Source organism: Bos indicus x Bos taurus, chromosome 13, assembly GCF_003369695.1.
Source record: "Bos indicus x Bos taurus breed Angus x Brahman F1 hybrid chromosome 13, Bos_hybrid_MaternalHap_v2.0, whole genome shotgun sequence".
NCBI classification, from domain to species: Eukaryota; Metazoa; Chordata; class Mammalia; order Artiodactyla; family Bovidae; genus Bos; species Bos indicus x Bos taurus.
This window is the reverse complement of record NC_040088.1, coordinates 76,756,923-76,773,645: the sequence shown is the minus strand read 5'-3', so window position 1 is coordinate 76,773,645 and position 16,723 is coordinate 76,756,923. Positions and strand designations below refer to the sequence as shown.

At 45.6% G+C, this 16,723-nt stretch overlaps 1 protein-coding gene across 2 annotated transcripts in view; it reads left to right on the top strand.

Moving 5' to 3' along the window:
- Positions 1-7,104: 7,104 nt before the first annotated feature.
- Positions 7,105-16,723, top strand: part of ISM1 (isthmin 1) — a 95,023-nt gene continuing 85,404 nt past the window's right edge. Inside the window, exon 1 of one of the 2 annotated variants that reach the window (XM_027560293.1) lies at positions 7,105-7,289. In XM_027560293.1, coding sequence (XP_027416094.1) covers positions 7,152-7,289 — 138 coding nt within the window. In that variant the 5' untranslated portion in view covers positions 7,105-7,151. The remainder of the gene's footprint in view (positions 7,290-16,723) is intronic. The other variant, XM_027560292.1, reaches the window with a different exon arrangement.

Here is a 16,723-nt window from a genome sequence, read left to right as displayed (position 1 = left end):
GATCACAAGAAACTGTGGAAAATTCTGAAAGAGATTGGAATACCAGACCACCTGACCTGCTTCCTGTGAAACCTGTATGCAGGTCAGGAAGCAACAGTTAGAACTGGACATGGAACAACAAACTGGTTCCAAATCGGGAAAGGAATATGTCAAGGCTGGTCACCCTGTTCATTTAACTTCTATGCAGAGTACATCATGCAAAATGCAGTACTGGATGAAGCACAAGCTGGAATCAAGATTGCCGGAAGAAATATCAATAACCTCAGATATGCAGATGACACTACCCTTATGGCAGAAATTGAAGAGGAACTAAAGAGCCTCTTGATGGTAAAAGAGGAGAGTGAAAAAGCTGGTTTAAAATTCAACATTCAAAAAACTAAGATCATGGCATCCGGTCCCATCACTTCATAGCAAATAAACGGGGAACAATGGCAATAATGACGGGCTTTATTTTCTTGGGCTCCCAAATCACTGTGGACAGTGACTGTAGCCATGTAATTGCTCCTCAGAAGAAAAGCAATGACAAATCTAGACAGTGTTTTAAAAAGCAGAGACATTACTTTGCCTAAGAAGGTCTGTCTAGTCAAAGCTATGGTTTTTCCAGTAGTCATGTATGGATGTGAGAGTCGGACCATAAAGAAAGCTGTGTGCCAAAGAATTGATGCTTTTGAACTGTGGTGTTGGAGAAGACTCTTGAGAGTCCCTTGGACTGCAAGATCAAACAAGTCAATCCTAAAGGAAATCAATCCTGAATATTCATTGGAAGGAATGTTGCTGAAGCTCCAATACTTTGGCCACCTGATGCAAAAAGCTGACTCACTGGAAAAGACCCTGATGCTGAGAAAGACTCAAGGCAGGAGGAGAAGGGAATGACAGAGGATGAGATGGTTGGATGGTATCACCGACTCAATGGACATGAGTTTGAGCAAACTCTGGGAGATGGTGAAGGACAGGGAAGCCTGGTGTGCTGCAGTCCATGGGGTCTCAAAAAGTCAAACACATCTGAGCAACTGAACAACAATGTATATAAAATAGATAACTAACAAGTTCCTGCTGTATAGCACAGGGAACTATTACAATATCCTGTAATAAATCATAGTGGAAAAGAGTATGAAAAAAGAATATATTTGTATAACTGGATCACTTTGCTGCACAGCAAAAACTAACACAATATTGTAAATGAACTATACATCATTTAAAAAAAAAAAAAAAAGGTTATTTCTAATCACACACTAGCCTAGCTAAGGTGTTCTGGGCAGAGTTGGAGTGGGGTAAAGGCTCTGTGCCAGGAATTCAGGCTGATCATTCGTCACCCTGCACAGAAATATCCAGCCACCAGGCTGAGTTCCACTAGCCAGGACTCAGTCACACGGCTGTATCTAACTGTAAAGGATATTGGGAAATGTAGTCAACTCGTGTGTCCAGGAAGAAGAGGAAACAGGTTTTGGTGAACATCTAGCAGCCTCCACCACAATCCGTAAATGCTAATCATTTTTACACCCAGAAAAGCCTCTGCTTTTGACTTTGCAAAAAATCTGATTTACACCTCACATACAGTATGCATGAGTGTAACGGTTTTTTTAAAATTGAATCCTTATCTTTTTGAGATATATACTCAACTATGTATCAGTGAAATGATATGTCATGGATTTGCCTCAAAATAATTTGACAATAGAAAGTTAGAGTACAGATTTGGTCACAAGTTTTGTTGAAGTTGGGTTATTTATTATACCCTCTTTCAGTTCAGTTCAGTTCAGTCGCTCAGTCGTGTCTGACTCTTTGTGACCCATGAATCGCAGCATGCCAGGCCTCCCTGTCCATAACCAACTCCTGGAGTTCACTGAGACTCATGTCCATCGAGTCAGTGATGCCATCCAGCCATCTCATTCTCTGTCGTCCCCTTTTCCTCCTGCCCCCAATCCCTCCCAGCATCAGAGTCTTTTCCAATGAGTCAACTCTTTGCATGAGGTGACCAAAGTACTGGAGTTTCAGCATCATTCCTTCCAAAGAACACCCAGGGCTGATCTCCTTTAGAATGGACTGGTACCCTCTTTACTTTTGTATATATTTTTAAGTAATAAAAATGTATTTTAAAAGACTATACTAAAACTACCCTTTGCTATCTTCCAACAGTTTTAGTAAAAAAAAAAAAACAACTATATATATATATATTAAAAACAATAAAATCCTGATCATAATAGACTACAAGGTTCTCTTCAGTTATATTAACTATAGGTGTTCTGGCTTGTTAATTTCTCTTATTTTACCCAACTATTCCAGTCAAACAAGCCTGTCTGCAAAAGAAATGGACTAATAATAAAAGACAAAATTTGTGAAAGAATAGTACAATCAAGACAGAAGAATTAGTATTTACAGATCTGCTACTTATAGTAGGAATAGTCGAAGGAGAGTTAATTCATTAAGTGAGGTCTGTATAAAAATCACATGCTGTATCCATTAAACAAACACAGATTAAACATCTACTTCACGCAAGGCTCTGTGCTCAGCTCTAGAAATATAATGAGAGGAGGCAGCTGTCCCGGTCTTGAGGATTGTACTTGTCAGGACAGGTTGAACTAGCTGCGTAGCGAACATCCCCAAATCACAGTGGTCTTGAACAACAAAGTGTATTTCTTACTGCACAAGGTTACGTGCCGGTATTCCTGGTGCAATAGCTCTCTGCTGAGCAGTAACTCAGAGATTTGGGCTCCTCCCAACCTCAAAGTCCTTTGCCTACAGAAAGCAAAGAGAGTGTGATAGATGGTCACTTAGTGTTTAATGGCCAGATCAGAAAGTGACAGAGCTCTCCACCATCCCACCTGGACCCAGTACTGCTGAAAAGTGTTCTCTAGCTGTGAACAAAAGAAGAGAAAAAAAAACCTGGGTACTGGTGTAAGGGAGATGTGCTCTGGAATGTTCTGCCACAAAGGTGATCCGAGTCTGGTATAAAGGCAGACACACAGACACATTCTACTAATGCACAGTTAGATCAATAATAAAAGATATGAATAAAGTGCTGTGGAAACTCTTAAACAGGTAGGATTTTTAAAGTTTCCATTAACTGTTGGTATGATTTCCTAAATGTGCTCGACACTTAATTTGCTTGGGCTATTAAATTTATAATTCTTTTTCACAAAACTTGCAACCCAGTTTTCCCTAACTCCTCAAGAGCAGAGCACTGCCCGTAGCCTTGTTTGGGAACAGTCATCACAGGGCATGGAGGTTTATCAATACTAGTTATGTGTGCTTACTAGAACATAAACTCACCTGGAATTTGGATTTCACAGCATGCAAGAATTTTAATAGGATTCATTCATACATTTGTTCGACATTTTATACAGACTTTAGTCCCCAAAATTCAATTTACAATTTTTACAACATTTTACAAAGACTTTGATCTCCAACCCTCCTTTTACACGTTTACAAGAATTTACACTCGCTGCAAGCATTTCTTTCCAACGTTTTTGTAAAAGTTATTTTTCCTAGGATCCAAAAAAATGTTCATTTTAGATGAGAGGAGAGGAGGCTTACATGTGGAGATTGTGTTTGATGGAAACACAGGATACAGCAGAAGTGACTGGATTCTAATTTAGACCAGCCTGCCTCAGGCAATGGGAAAGTCATTTGTCCCTGTGTGCCCACATCACAATCTGGCACAACTGGGGGTGAGAGCCAGCCTAAACTCTCTCTGGACACAGGATTCCTGTTTGCCATCTTAATTTACACATTCCATCGATGTGCTGATTAGCCTGGACTCCCTCACATCTTTCTAAGTGATTCTAACTTGGAAACACACAGGAGGATCCCTGTGGGATCTCAGAGCCGCTGGGATCTCCTCTTTGATCTCCCATCTGAATCCGGGACCATCTATTGTTTCAAATTCTTCCTCAGCGCTCCAGTTGACAATTATTGGCATTTTAGAGCCTGCGGATTGCAATAGGATGCCTAACAGACCCGCTGCCTAAACATTTAAAGCGCTCACTCCCTCCCAAAGCCATTGCTCCCTTCCCAAAGCCCTCCCCGCCCACCACACACAAAATGACTGAAAAGGAGAGAAATGGAGTGCTTTAAGAATCTGTCAATGAAAGTGAAAGAGGAGAGTGAAAAATTGGCTTAAAGCTCAACATTCAGAAAACCGATCATGGCATCTGGTCCCATCACTTCATGGGAAATAGACAGGGAAACTGTGGAAACAGTGTCAGACTTTATTTTGGGGGGCTCCAAAATCACTGCAGATGGTGACTGCAGCCATGAAATTAAAAGACGCTTACGCCTTGGAAGGAAAGTTATGACCAACCTAGATAGCATATTCAAAAGCAGAGACATTACTTTGCCAACAAAGGTCCGTCTAGTCAAGGCTCTGGTTTTTCCTGTGGTCATGTATGGATATGAGAGTTGGACTGTGAAGAAAGCTGATCGCTGAAGAATTGATGCTTTTGAACTGTGGTGTTGGAGAAGACTCTTGAGAGTCCCTTGAACTGCAAGGAGATCCAACCAGTCCATTCTAAAGGATATCAGTCTTGGGTGTTCTTTGGAAGGAATGATGGTAAAGCTGAAACTCCAGTACTTTGGCCACCTCATGCGAAGAGTTGACTCATTGGAAAAGACTCTGATGCTGGGAGGGATTGGGGGCAGGAGGAGAAAGGGACGACAGAGGATGAGATGGCTGGATGGCATCACCGACTGGATGGACGTGAGTTTGAGTGAACTCCGGGAATTGGTGATGGACAGGGAGGCCTGGCCCGCTGCAATTCATGGGGTCGCAAAGAGCCGGACATGACTGAGCGACTGAACTGAATGTGTTAGTAAGATGCTAGGGTTGGTTAGGATTTTAAAGAGGCTCACAAAGCATCTCCAGAGCAGTAACTATCTCTTCTTGCCCTTGACACAAAACCAACCGGTGCACCAAGCTTTGGGCTTCCCTGGTAGCTCAGCGGTAAAGAATCCCCCTGCCAATGCAGGAGACACACGGATTCCCTCCCTGGGTGGGGAAGATCCTCTGGAGAAGGAAATGGCAACCCACTTCAATATTCTTAGCCTGGGCAGTCTCAGGCACAGAGGAGCCTGGCAGACTACAATCCACGGAGTTCCAAAAGAATCGGACACGACTTAGCGACTAAACAACCAAATACTACACTTTAACCACCGCTATTCAAATACTGTAAAAGGCCAGGGCGAACACTGCCCCCACCCCGACCCCCGTGAACTTTCGTAATGATAAAAGTGTTTTCGGTCTGAATTTGGTGAAGACTTGGCTGAGGTGCCTTGTATAAAGACAGGAACTCTCGGAAGGGAGTTGATTTAAGAATCTTACTTGAGTTTGTAAGGATGGGAGCGGGGGAAGGGGGCGTGTCGTAGAGAAAGGTTTGTTTGTTTAATTTCAGTCCCCAAGGGAGAATGGAGAGGCTCCATCGCCGGGACATTGGAATCCAGGATGCGAGGTGCGCTTGGAAATTGGGGAAATTTGGGAACGCCCAGGCTGAAGGTTCCGCTCGCGGGGAGAAAAGGACGGGGCGGGCACAGGGGAGGAGGCAAGGAGGGACCCGAGGGGAGGCGGTGGAGGCGGAGTATAAAAGGTCCGGGCCAGCCCGGGCGCCCGCCACTCCGAGCCCCTTGGAGAAGGCGGGCGCCCGGGCAGGATGCGCGGCGCCGCTGCGGTGAGCTGAGCCCAGCCCCGGACTCGGCTCTCTCGTGCATCCGAGGCGAGGACCGCGCGCCCTCTGCTCGACCCTCGAGCCCTTCCACCGGCCGGCTGTCCCCTGCGAGGCATGAGCGGCGCGCGGGAGCCCGAGGTTTCAGCGCGGTCATGAGACGCTGGCCCAGGAGCGGCAACTGGGCGACGGCAGCCCCCAGGGCCCCTCCGGGCGCGGCGCCTCCGGGATGAGCCCCCCGACCCGCGCCGGCCTGAGCTGAGACTGGCCCCCTCTGACCCACCTCCGTCCTGCGCGCCCGAGCCGCGGGCACCTCACCCCTGCCGCTTCTTGCCGAGACACCTGCGCGCTGGACCAGACGGACGCCCGGCGAATCGGACTCGCCTCCCTTCCCAGGCTCTACCCACCGCCGCGGGCGCCTGAGCAACGGTGCTCCGTAAGCAGGCAGCCCACCGTCCGGGAGCGAGTGTCAAGACCTTTCTGGAACGACCCCGTCTCTTCCCCCTCGTACATACGCCAACTGCAGGGAGGGGCGCACAGTCGCCGGCAGACACCTGGCTGGGCCGGTGCCCTCTCGGTTCTGCATCACCACAACTCCCAACTCCACTTGTCAATAAAAGTTTCCAACCTCGCCCAGGCACCCCCCACCACCCCAAAGCCCCGGGCCTCGGCGCGCGCGGGGCTCTGCCCTCGCCGGCCGCAGCGACCTCGGCAGCGGGGGCGCGCGCTCGGCGCAGCCCGGCAGGCGGACACGGACTCCGGAGGGGCTCACGGGTCACCTCCAGTGACAGCCCCCGCGCACCCGGGGCCCCCGTCTGGAGCCGGCTCTCCCGAGGACTCGGCGGCGGGGCGGCGCGGCCCGCGGCCGGGAGGAGCGCGGGGAGGAGGGGAGGTGGCTCGTCGGGTGAGTGGCTACGGGCGGCAAGGGCGGGGGAGCCAAGCGTGGAGGTAACTGCGGGCCGCCGCTGAAGCCCTCCTCCTCCTCCTCCTCCTCCTCCTCCTTCTCCTCCTCCTCCCGCTCCCCGCGCTCCTCTGGCGGCCGCTCCCGCTCCAGCTGCGGCGCCGCGGCCACATCTGCGGCGCCCATGTGCGCTCGGGGGCTCGGCTGCGCCCGCCCCGCCGCCGCCCCCGCTGCCCGCTGCCCGCAGGGTGGGCCCCGGCCCGGCCCGGGCCCCGGGCGGCCCGCCGTCCCCGCCGCCGCCGCCGGGGAGCGCCGGGGTTCGCTCCGCCGCCGGCTTGGACGCCCCCGGCCCCGCCGTGGCTCCGCCGTGGTGCGGCGGCGGGGACGGCGGTGGCGGCTCCTGCTCCCCGGGCCTGGCGCGCCCCGCCGCAGCCAGCGCCAGTGCCGCAGGCTCGGGGAGCGGGGCCCCGGCGGGGGCCGAGGCGGGAGCCGCGCTGCCGGACTCCCGGGCTCCGACTCCTCCTCCCCCGCCGCCGCCGCCGCCGCCGCCGCCGCCGCCGCCCGCCGCGCCGGGTCCTAAAGCCGCACGCCTGCGGAGGATGGTGCGCCTGGCGGCCGAGCTGCTGCTGCTGCTGGGGTTGCTGCTGCTCACGCTGCACATCACGGTGCTGCGCGGTTCCGGAGCCGCCGACCGGCCGGACGCGGCCGCGGCCAACGCCAGCCGGACCCCGCTGCAGGTGAGTGCGCCGCCGGGCAGGGGCGCGCGTGGCGGCCGGGACCCCGGTGGCTGGGTGCTGACCTCGCACCTGAGAGATGCGGGGAGGCGGGTCCCCGCTCCACCAAAGAACAGGTTGTTTGGGCAGTTGTTTGGCCGGGGCCACCCGTCTCCTGCCTGGACGGAGCGGGCTAAGTGCTTGGAGGCTGAACCATTTCGGAGGTCCGGGGGCACGCTCCTCCGGGTCTGTCCCCAGGTACCTGAGCGTGAGACGGGCGGAGGAGTGTGGAGCACGCATGTGTTGGCTTTGGGGTGCTTTCAGTCTTCGGTTGCCCTTCAGAGGCGAAGTGATGTTATTCTGAGAGGCGGGGGCGGGGGGAGGAGCGGGAGGAGACCTCAACTTAGGACAACCCCCAAACGAGGTCTGGGAGGAAGAACCCGGTTGAATCTGCCAACTCAGAAAACAGTGGCAAAGGTCAGGAAATAATTTCCCAGAAGAAAGTATCCCTGGTCGCCCACGTGGTCCCCGATCCAACCTTGCACCTTCCTAGCCTGCGGAGGGCGCGGAATCAAGCCACCTGTTGTACTTTGAGATGGCATTACCTGGGGCTTTAAAACTTGACAGCAAAAGACTTCTTACAGCGTTCTGCCCCTGTTGCAGGTCCCCTTAGGAATGGAATTCTGAGGGTCTGTGCAGCTCCAACGCAGTGGGGGGGGGGGGGGGTGGGGGGTCGCAACTAGGGAGGAGATAGCGGGTCTCAGACGCAGAATGGATTCTCCGGTTTCCAAATAAAGAGTTGCCTAGGTAGGGATTTTCTGCCGCTCCCTTGGAAAACACCTTTCCTTGGGTCTGTCAGAGGTGTTGACAACTGTCAACGTGGGGCATGGGTAAAGAAGTCAGCAGGGATTTTCCAAGGAGGCAGCAGGAATTCACTTCTAAAATCTCCTCCTCCAAGCAGCCCCTCTGAAAACTCTGTACTCTGTAATGTCCAGATAAGCATCATCCATTGTTGCCAAAGGGTTTTAAGATCATTGCCCTGTTGATTCTTCCCTCACATCTTTATGCAGTGTGTCACCTAAAAACCCTAGTGTAGAGAGATTCCCTTAAATACGTCCAGAGTGCTTTCCATGTGCTAGTTTTCAGTTCTTTGCAGAACTTAACTAATTTAATGATGTACTATATTGTTAATATCCCCCCTCCCCCCGCATAGATGCAAAAACCGAGGTACAGAGGTTAAGAAACTTGCAAAGTTTACACATCCCAAACTCGTGGTTTGTTACACCATGTTCTCTCTCTGGCAGGATGTTGTAGACTAAAGCAAGGTGATCTTTAGGCAGGAATGTAAAACCAGGAATGAAAAAGAATGCACCCCAGAGCCTAAAGTTCTTTTAACCTGGGGATATTTCTGAAAATGTCCTAATTTTGTGAGGTCCTCTCCTCTTCTCTGGTGGGCAAACAGGTTCAGTGAAAGCCTGACCCGATCTCTTTGGGGAAACTGAAGACACCCCCATTCCATAGATGGTGGTACACCCACCCACTGTAACACTGGGAACAATGCCTAATATCTTCAAGAATTCTGGAAGTCATATTCTATACATGATGCTTTCTTTCCTCATGGACTCATGAAAAGCTGTAAAAATGATGTTCTATGGAAAAGTAAATTTGGCAGATTTTTTTATGAGGTGTTTGCTATCATTAGAATAACCTAGGCTTGGCCTTTTCCGTTTGAATGTTAAAGTGATGAGAGAAGCAGCTGGTGGAAGTGGCCACTGCAAAGGGGAAGTGGATTAAATTCTCAAAAGAGCCCGGGGCTGAAGGACTATCCCAGCAGAGCAGAAGAAATGGGGGATTTAGAAAGAACAAGGCTCCTAGGAGTAGCTTGAGTCCCAAGTAGCTGGTAATCCATCAGCTTTCAGCTTATCTTGTTAATCATGTTTGGTTATTCTGTCCACTCAATTAACTTATTCAGACAGATTGATGAGTTTAACAGTTTAGTTCATAATTTTACTCTCTTTTGTACTTTGTTATTATAAAAGTTTTACATTCTTCCTGATTAAAGTTATTCCTTTGGCCCTCTGACTCTCAAAAGTATTACGATTCAACTGAAGAGAGTGTATTCTGCCAAGTGAGGAGGTCTGCAAAATACACTTATTAGTCTGTGGTTTTCAGGGTTCGGGATATGAATTCACTAGTAGCAGGTGTATTTGAAAACAAAACTGTGGGCACCATATTCTGTATGTTTACTGGTGATGTTTAACCCATCTTAAACTGCATTTAAACTTAAATGGCTGTGGGATAGCTTACGCTGCTAAAAATCATCCTTTGCAATCCAAAAGTTCATTAATCTTTATGTTACATTATTTTTATCTCTGCTTAAAATATTCTAAAATATGAGGTTGGAGTCAGAAAGACACAATGGTAGCTCTGTTTACTGTAGTATATCGAGGAATATTGAGTCCCAGGGACAGGGGAGCCTGGTGGGCTGCCGTCTATGGGGTCACACAGAGTCGGACATGACTGAAGTGACTTAGCATAGCATTGATTATTTTTTAGCCTGGGGTATTTCAGTTGTTTTCAATGTTGTGTTAGTTTCTGCTATACAGTGAAGTAACTCAGCTATATGTATGCGTACATCCCCTCCTTTTTGGATTTCCCTCCTATTTAGTTCACCATAGCACACTGAGTAGAGTTCCCGTGCTGCACAGCAGGCTCTCATTAGTTATTTATTTTATACAGAGTAGTGGATATATGTCCATCTCAATCTCCCAGTTCATCCCTCCCCGATTTTCCCCCTTGGTGTCCATGAATTTGTTGAAGGTCAAGTGTAGTATTTGTTCTTACCAGGTTAATATTTGGGAACATTTACAAGAGATGCACCTTTGTTAAAGAGCTGACATATCAAGGGCATCGAATAGAATAGAAGTAAGAATAACAATAGTAGCTAAGATCTGTCAAATGTCTTTTATGTGTCATGCACTATTCTTAGCACTTCTCATATGTTTTCTTTGTAAATCCTCACAAAAATCTCATGAGTTAGGCAATATTGTTATCCTTGTTTCAAATGAAAAAACTAAGGTTAGGTAACTTGGCCTGAGGTTGCAGAGCCAGAAGCTGCTTAATTTGTTGTTATCTTATGAGTATAAAAATCTTTGAAGAATATTTGTGTTCCAAGCTCTTGATAAAATTATGCTGGCTACAAAAGAAAGGGTAACAATTTACACTATCAAACACATCTTGACAGTGTTATTGTGTCAAATATGAACACATCTATCTGTCTGCATGATGTATACATACATACACACACACGTAAACATGACTAACCAGGGGTGTTTTTTTTGGTATTTTCAACATGCTATGCTGTGCACAGAGTCGGACACGACTGAAGTGACTTAGCAGCAGCAGCTGTGCTAAGTCACTTCAGTCATGTCCAACTCTTTGCAACCCCATGGACTTTAACCCACCAGGCTCTTCTGTCCATGGGATTTTCCAGGCAAAAATACTGCAGTGGGTTGCCATGCCCACCTCCAGAGTTTCAACATACTAGGAGATAAATTTTTGACTTTGTAAACTGTCTCTATACCGTTAGGTATACTGTTATGAGGCAGTAATATAATGCTGTTTCTATTGGTTATGTGGTTCATAATAATAAATAAGAATGTTAGTCTTTATACTGTTTTCAGTATTTTAAAATATAAGAAATTTTACAGTTGTCTGTAACAGCTATATAAAAATGCACAGAAAAATCAATTTTTTCACCTTTAAATGAAACCTTATCTCTTCTTGTCTCATGTTGATCAGATACTCAGATTAGCTCTTTCATATGTCTTTAATTGATAAATGGTAATAAAACAATTATATATAATCAAAAGCATCCTGGAAGACAGAATATCCCACAATAGACCCACAGGCAATGACAATAATAACTGTATCCCTTTAACATATGTTAGTCACTCAGTCCACTCCAATATTCTTGCCTAGAGAATCCTGTGGACAGAGGAGCCTGGAGGGCTGCTGTCCATAGGGTCGCACAGAGTCGGACACAACTGAAGTGACTTAGCATGCATGCATACATTGGAGAAGGAAATGGCAACCCACTCCAGTATTCTTGTTGGGAGAATCCCAGGGACAGAGTAGCCTGGTGGGCTGCCATCTATGGGGTCCCACAGAGTCAGAAACGACTGAAGCGACTTAGCAGCAGCAGCAGCAGCAGCAGTCACTCAGTCATGTGTGACTGAGTCATGACTCTTTGCAACCATATCGACTAGAGCCCACCAGGCTCCTCTGTCTATGGAATTCTCCAGGCAAGAATACTGGAGTGGGTAACCATTCCCTTTTCCAGAAGATCTTCCTGACCCAGGGATCAAACCCAGGTCTCCCTCATTGCAGGCAGATTCTTTACCATCTGAACCAGCAGGGAAATTCAAATGAGTGCTTCTCTACTACAGCTCAGGTTCAGAATCATGAATTTTTATAGATTTTATATAGTAAAGCTAGAATTCATTCAAATAATGTGACTTAAGAAAGTATTTGAAATCATCAAACTATTTTTGCAATAACATTAAAGCAAGCCAAACTCTGAAATGTAACTGTTTTTGTTCTCTAACTCCTAACCCCCATCATCCATCTACTTGCCTTCAATAAAACTATTTAGTATCTTGTACTCACTGCTTCAGTCAAGAGTTGATCTGAGCTATGAATAGCAGTAAAAGCAAAAGCAACATTTATTTGTACTTAATGCTACTGAGTTTCTTTACAATGACCCTATGAGATAGATAGTATATATACCCTCATTTCACAGATGAGGAAATTGGACCCACAGAGATTTGAGTAACTTACCCAAGGTCATACAACCATGATGGGCAGGGCCAGGATTCAGACCCAGGCAGGCTGGAGTTCTTGTTCCAGTCCCTGACAAGACTCCTCCAGCTCTGAGTCAAGTCAACAACCTTTGTGTTTCTTATTTTGTGACTTGCCTTGCCCATTTTCCAGGTAGACTGTGTTCTCTTATCTCAGGAATTCTTTTTAGATTATGGCTAACTGGCTCTGCTGTCCCTGGGATTCTCCAGGCAAGAACTCTAGAGTGGGTTGCCATTTCCTTCTCCAATGCATGAAAGTGAAAAGTGAAAGTGAAGTCGGTCATTCGTGTCCGACTCTTAGCGACCCTGTGGACTGCAGCCTACCAGGCTCCTCTGTCCATGGGATTTCCCAGGCAAGAGTACTGAAGTGGGTTGCCATTGCCTTCTCCAACTTAACTATTACTACATAATAAATCATCCCAAAACACAGTGGCTTAAAACAACCACATTTTATTTGCTCATGAGTTCATGTCAGCAATTTGCCCTGGGCTCTGCTGGGTGGTTCTTCTGCTGCTCTTGCCTAGGCTTCTTCAACTGGCTATTGCCTTCTGTTGGCTTGACATGGGCTAGGTAGTCTAAGAGGACCTCAATAGTACATTTGATAGTGGTGTTTGCTGTCACCTATGAGAAATAGATTTAAGGGCCTAGATCTGATAGATAGAGTGCCTGATGAACTACGGAATGAGGTTCGTGACATTGTCCAGGAGACAGGGATCAAGACCATTCCCATAGAAAAGAAATGCAAAAAAGCAAAATGACTGTCTGGGGAGGCCTTACAAATAGCTGTGAAAAGAAGAGAAGCGAAAAGCAAAGGAGAAAAGGAAAGATATAAACATCTGAATGCAGAGTTCCAAAGAATAGCAAGAAGAGATAAGAAAGCCTTCTTCAAAAAAAAAAAAAAAAAAAGAAAGCCTTCTTCAGCGATCAATGCAAAGAATAGAGGAAAACAACGGAATGGGAAAGACTAGGGATCTCTTCAAGAAAATCAGAGATACCAAAGGAACATTTCATGCAAAGATAAGCTCAATAAAAGACAGAAATGGTATGGACCTAACAGAGGCAGAAGATATTAAGAAGAGATGGCAAGAATACACAGAAGAACTGTACAAAAAAGATCTTCACGACCCAGATAATCACGATGGTGTGATCACTGACCTAGAGCCAGACATCCTGGAATGTGAAGTCCAGTGGGCCTTAGAAAGCATCACTATGAACAAAGCTAGTGGAGGTGATGGAATTCCAGTTGAGCTATTCCAAATCCTGAAAGATGATGCTGTGAAAGTGCTGCACTCAATATGCCAGCAAATTTGGAAAAGTCAGCAGTGGCCACAGGACTGGAAAAGGTCAGTTTTCATTCCAATCCCAAAGAAAGGCAATGCCAAAGAATGCTCAAACTACTGCACAATTGCACTCATCTCACATGTTAGTAAAGTAATGCTCAAAATTCTCCAAGCCAGGCTTCAGCAATATGTGAACTGTGAACTTCCTGATGTTCAAGCTGGTTTTTAGAAAAGGCAGAGGAACCAGAGATCAAATTGCCAACATCCGCTGGATCATGGAAAAAACAAGAGAGTTCCAGAAAAACATCTATTTCTGCTTTATTGACTATGCCAAAGCCTTTGACTGTGTGGATCACAATAAATTGTGGAAAATTCTTCAAGAGATGGGAATACCAGACCACCTGATCTGCCTCTTGAGAAATCTGTATGCAGGTCAGGAAGCAACAGTTAGAACTGGACATGGAACAACAGACTGGTTCCAAATAGGAAAAGGAGTTCGTCAAGGCTGTATATTGTCACCCTGCTTATTTAACTTATATGCAGAGTACATCAGGAGAAACGCTGGACTGGAAGAAACACAAGCTGGAATCAAGATTGCCGGGAGAAACATCAGTAACCTCAGATATGCAGATGACACCACTCTTATGGCAGAAAGTGAAGAGGAACTCAAAAGCCTCTTGATGAAAGTGAAAGTGGAGAGTGAAAAAGTTGGCTTAAAGCTCAACATTCAGAAAACGAAGATCATGGCATCCAGTCCCACCACTTCACGGGAAATAGATGGGGAAAGAGTGGAAACAGTGTCAGACTTTATATTTCTGGGCTCCAAAATCACTACAGGTGGTGACTGCAGCAATGAAATTAAAAGACGCTTAGTCCTTGGAAGGAAAGTTATGACCAACCTAGATAGCATATTGAAAAGCAGAGACATTACTTTGCCAACAAAGGTTCGTCTAGTCAAGGCTATGGTTTTTCCTGTGGTCATGTATGGATGTGAGAGTTGGACTGTGAAGAAGGCTGAGTGCCGAAGAATTGATGCTTTTGACTTGTGGTGTTGGAGAAGACTCTTGAGAGTCCCTTGGACTGCAAGGAGATCCAACCAGTCCATTCTGAAGGAGATCAGCCCTGGGATTTCTTTGGAAGGAATGATGCTAAAGCTGAAACTCTGGTACTTTGGCCACCTCATGCGAAGAGTTGACTCATTGGAAAAGACTCTGATGCTGGGAGGGATTGGGGGCAGGAGGAGAAGGGGATGACAGAGGATGAGATGGCTGGATGGCATCACTGACTTGATGGACGTGAGTCTCAGTGAACTCCGGGAGTTGGTGATGGACAGGGAGGCCTGGCGTGCTGTGATTCATGGGGTTGCAGAGTTGGATACGACTGAGCGACTGATCTGATCTGATCTGATGCTCTTTCTTCATCCTCAAGGAAGTTATCCTGCATATCTTTACATGGTGGACTCAGAGCAGACAGAGAGAAAAGGCCGAAATTGCAAGGCCTCTTGATGAACTTATAGGAAAGTGAAAGTCATCAGTCATATCCGCCTCTTTGCGACCCAATAGACTATACATTCCATTGAACTCTCCAGGCCAGAATACTGGAGTGGGTAGCCTTTCCCTTCTCCACGGGATCTTCCCAGCCCAGGGATCAAACACAGGTCTCCCACATTGCAGGCAGATTCTTTACCAGCTGAGCCACAAGGGAAAGCCAAGAATACTGAAGTGGGTAGCCTATCCCTTCTCCAGCGGATCTTTCAGAACCAGGAATCGAACTGGTGTCTCCTGTATTGCAGACAGATTCTTTACCAACTGAGCTATCAGGGAAGCCCAATCTAACTTCAGCCTCATTGTATTGATTAAACAAATCACTGCATCAGCTTAGATTCTAAGGGACCAGAAATCGACTCCTCTTGATGGGAGGACCAGCAATGGACCATGTGTTCAGGGATGGGAGGAGTCATTGTGGCTGTCTTTGCAAAATACCTACCATATTAACCTTTTAGGTCAGAGACTGCAAATGTTGACCCACTCTTGTATTCATCTTTTAACATTGTTTATGCTGCCTTTGGTCGTGCAGAAACTTTTTATTCTAAGTGTAATCAACTCTGGATCATTTCTAACATGACTTTTAGTTTTCAAGCCTTACTCAAGAAAGAGTTCCTCAAATAAAGATTGTCAAATATTGAAACATATTTTATTCTAATGTTTTTTAGTGTTTTTGTTTTTCTTGTTTAGAACTACAACTTACTTTGAAGTTATTTGTGGGTTTAAGATAAAGATAAAACTTTGATTTTTGTTGAAGTGAATAGCCACTTGTCCTATCATATTTGTTAAATATTTTGTTCTATATTTGTTAATACAAAATACCATTTTTAACATATACTAAAATTTTCATATATACATTACTGGTATATACATATATATATATATAAATACATATGTAAGAAACAAATGTCTTGTATATACATATACAAAAAACAAATGTTTCTTGACATTCATTTTTCTATTAATGTTTTATATCCTATAACACTATAGTTTTATTTCATGTAGTTTCATAGTATGTTTTAATAGGGAAAATATACTTTTATTAAAATTTTTTACTTAGAAATTCTTATGAAATGTCTATTTTCAAACAGATTTAAGAGTTATTTTGTTTAAAAACTCATTGAGCTTTTACTGAGAATTGCTATATATATATTTGGGGGAGGATAAATTGACAAGAATTGAAAATTTTATAATATTATCCTCTGTCTCAGGACATGGTTTAGGTATCTCTGTTTCTTGAGTGAAGCTTCATAGCTTTCTTCATCTCTCTTTTCACATTTCTTTTGACGCTGTTTTCAAGGTTTGGCTGCTATTGTGAATTTTTCATTTTATTTCCTGTTATGTTCTCCAATTCATTAGTTTTAGAATCTAGGAAAGCTATACTTAGCAGTATGCACTTACAGTTTTATTGATGTGTGCATGAGAGCTAGCAATATCCATTTCTGTAGTAATATCATTGTGGTTTCATTAGTGTGTGCGTTAGAAACCCCTTTTTGTTCACTTTAGCACTTTAAATATTAAGAATTATCTATTTCTTATAAGATTGTTAGAATTCACTCATTGTTACCCCTCTTGGGTTTGGCACCTCTTTGATTGAGATCACTGATTAATGTTCCATGTTATTCCCTGGTCAACAGCCTATTCAGATACTATAACTTTTCTCTAGTCATTTTTGATCATTTATACTTTCTCAAACATCATATGTTTTATTGGATTTTTAATCTATCAGTATAAAGTTTTATATAATGCATGCATATTTTGCAAATATTTCATGA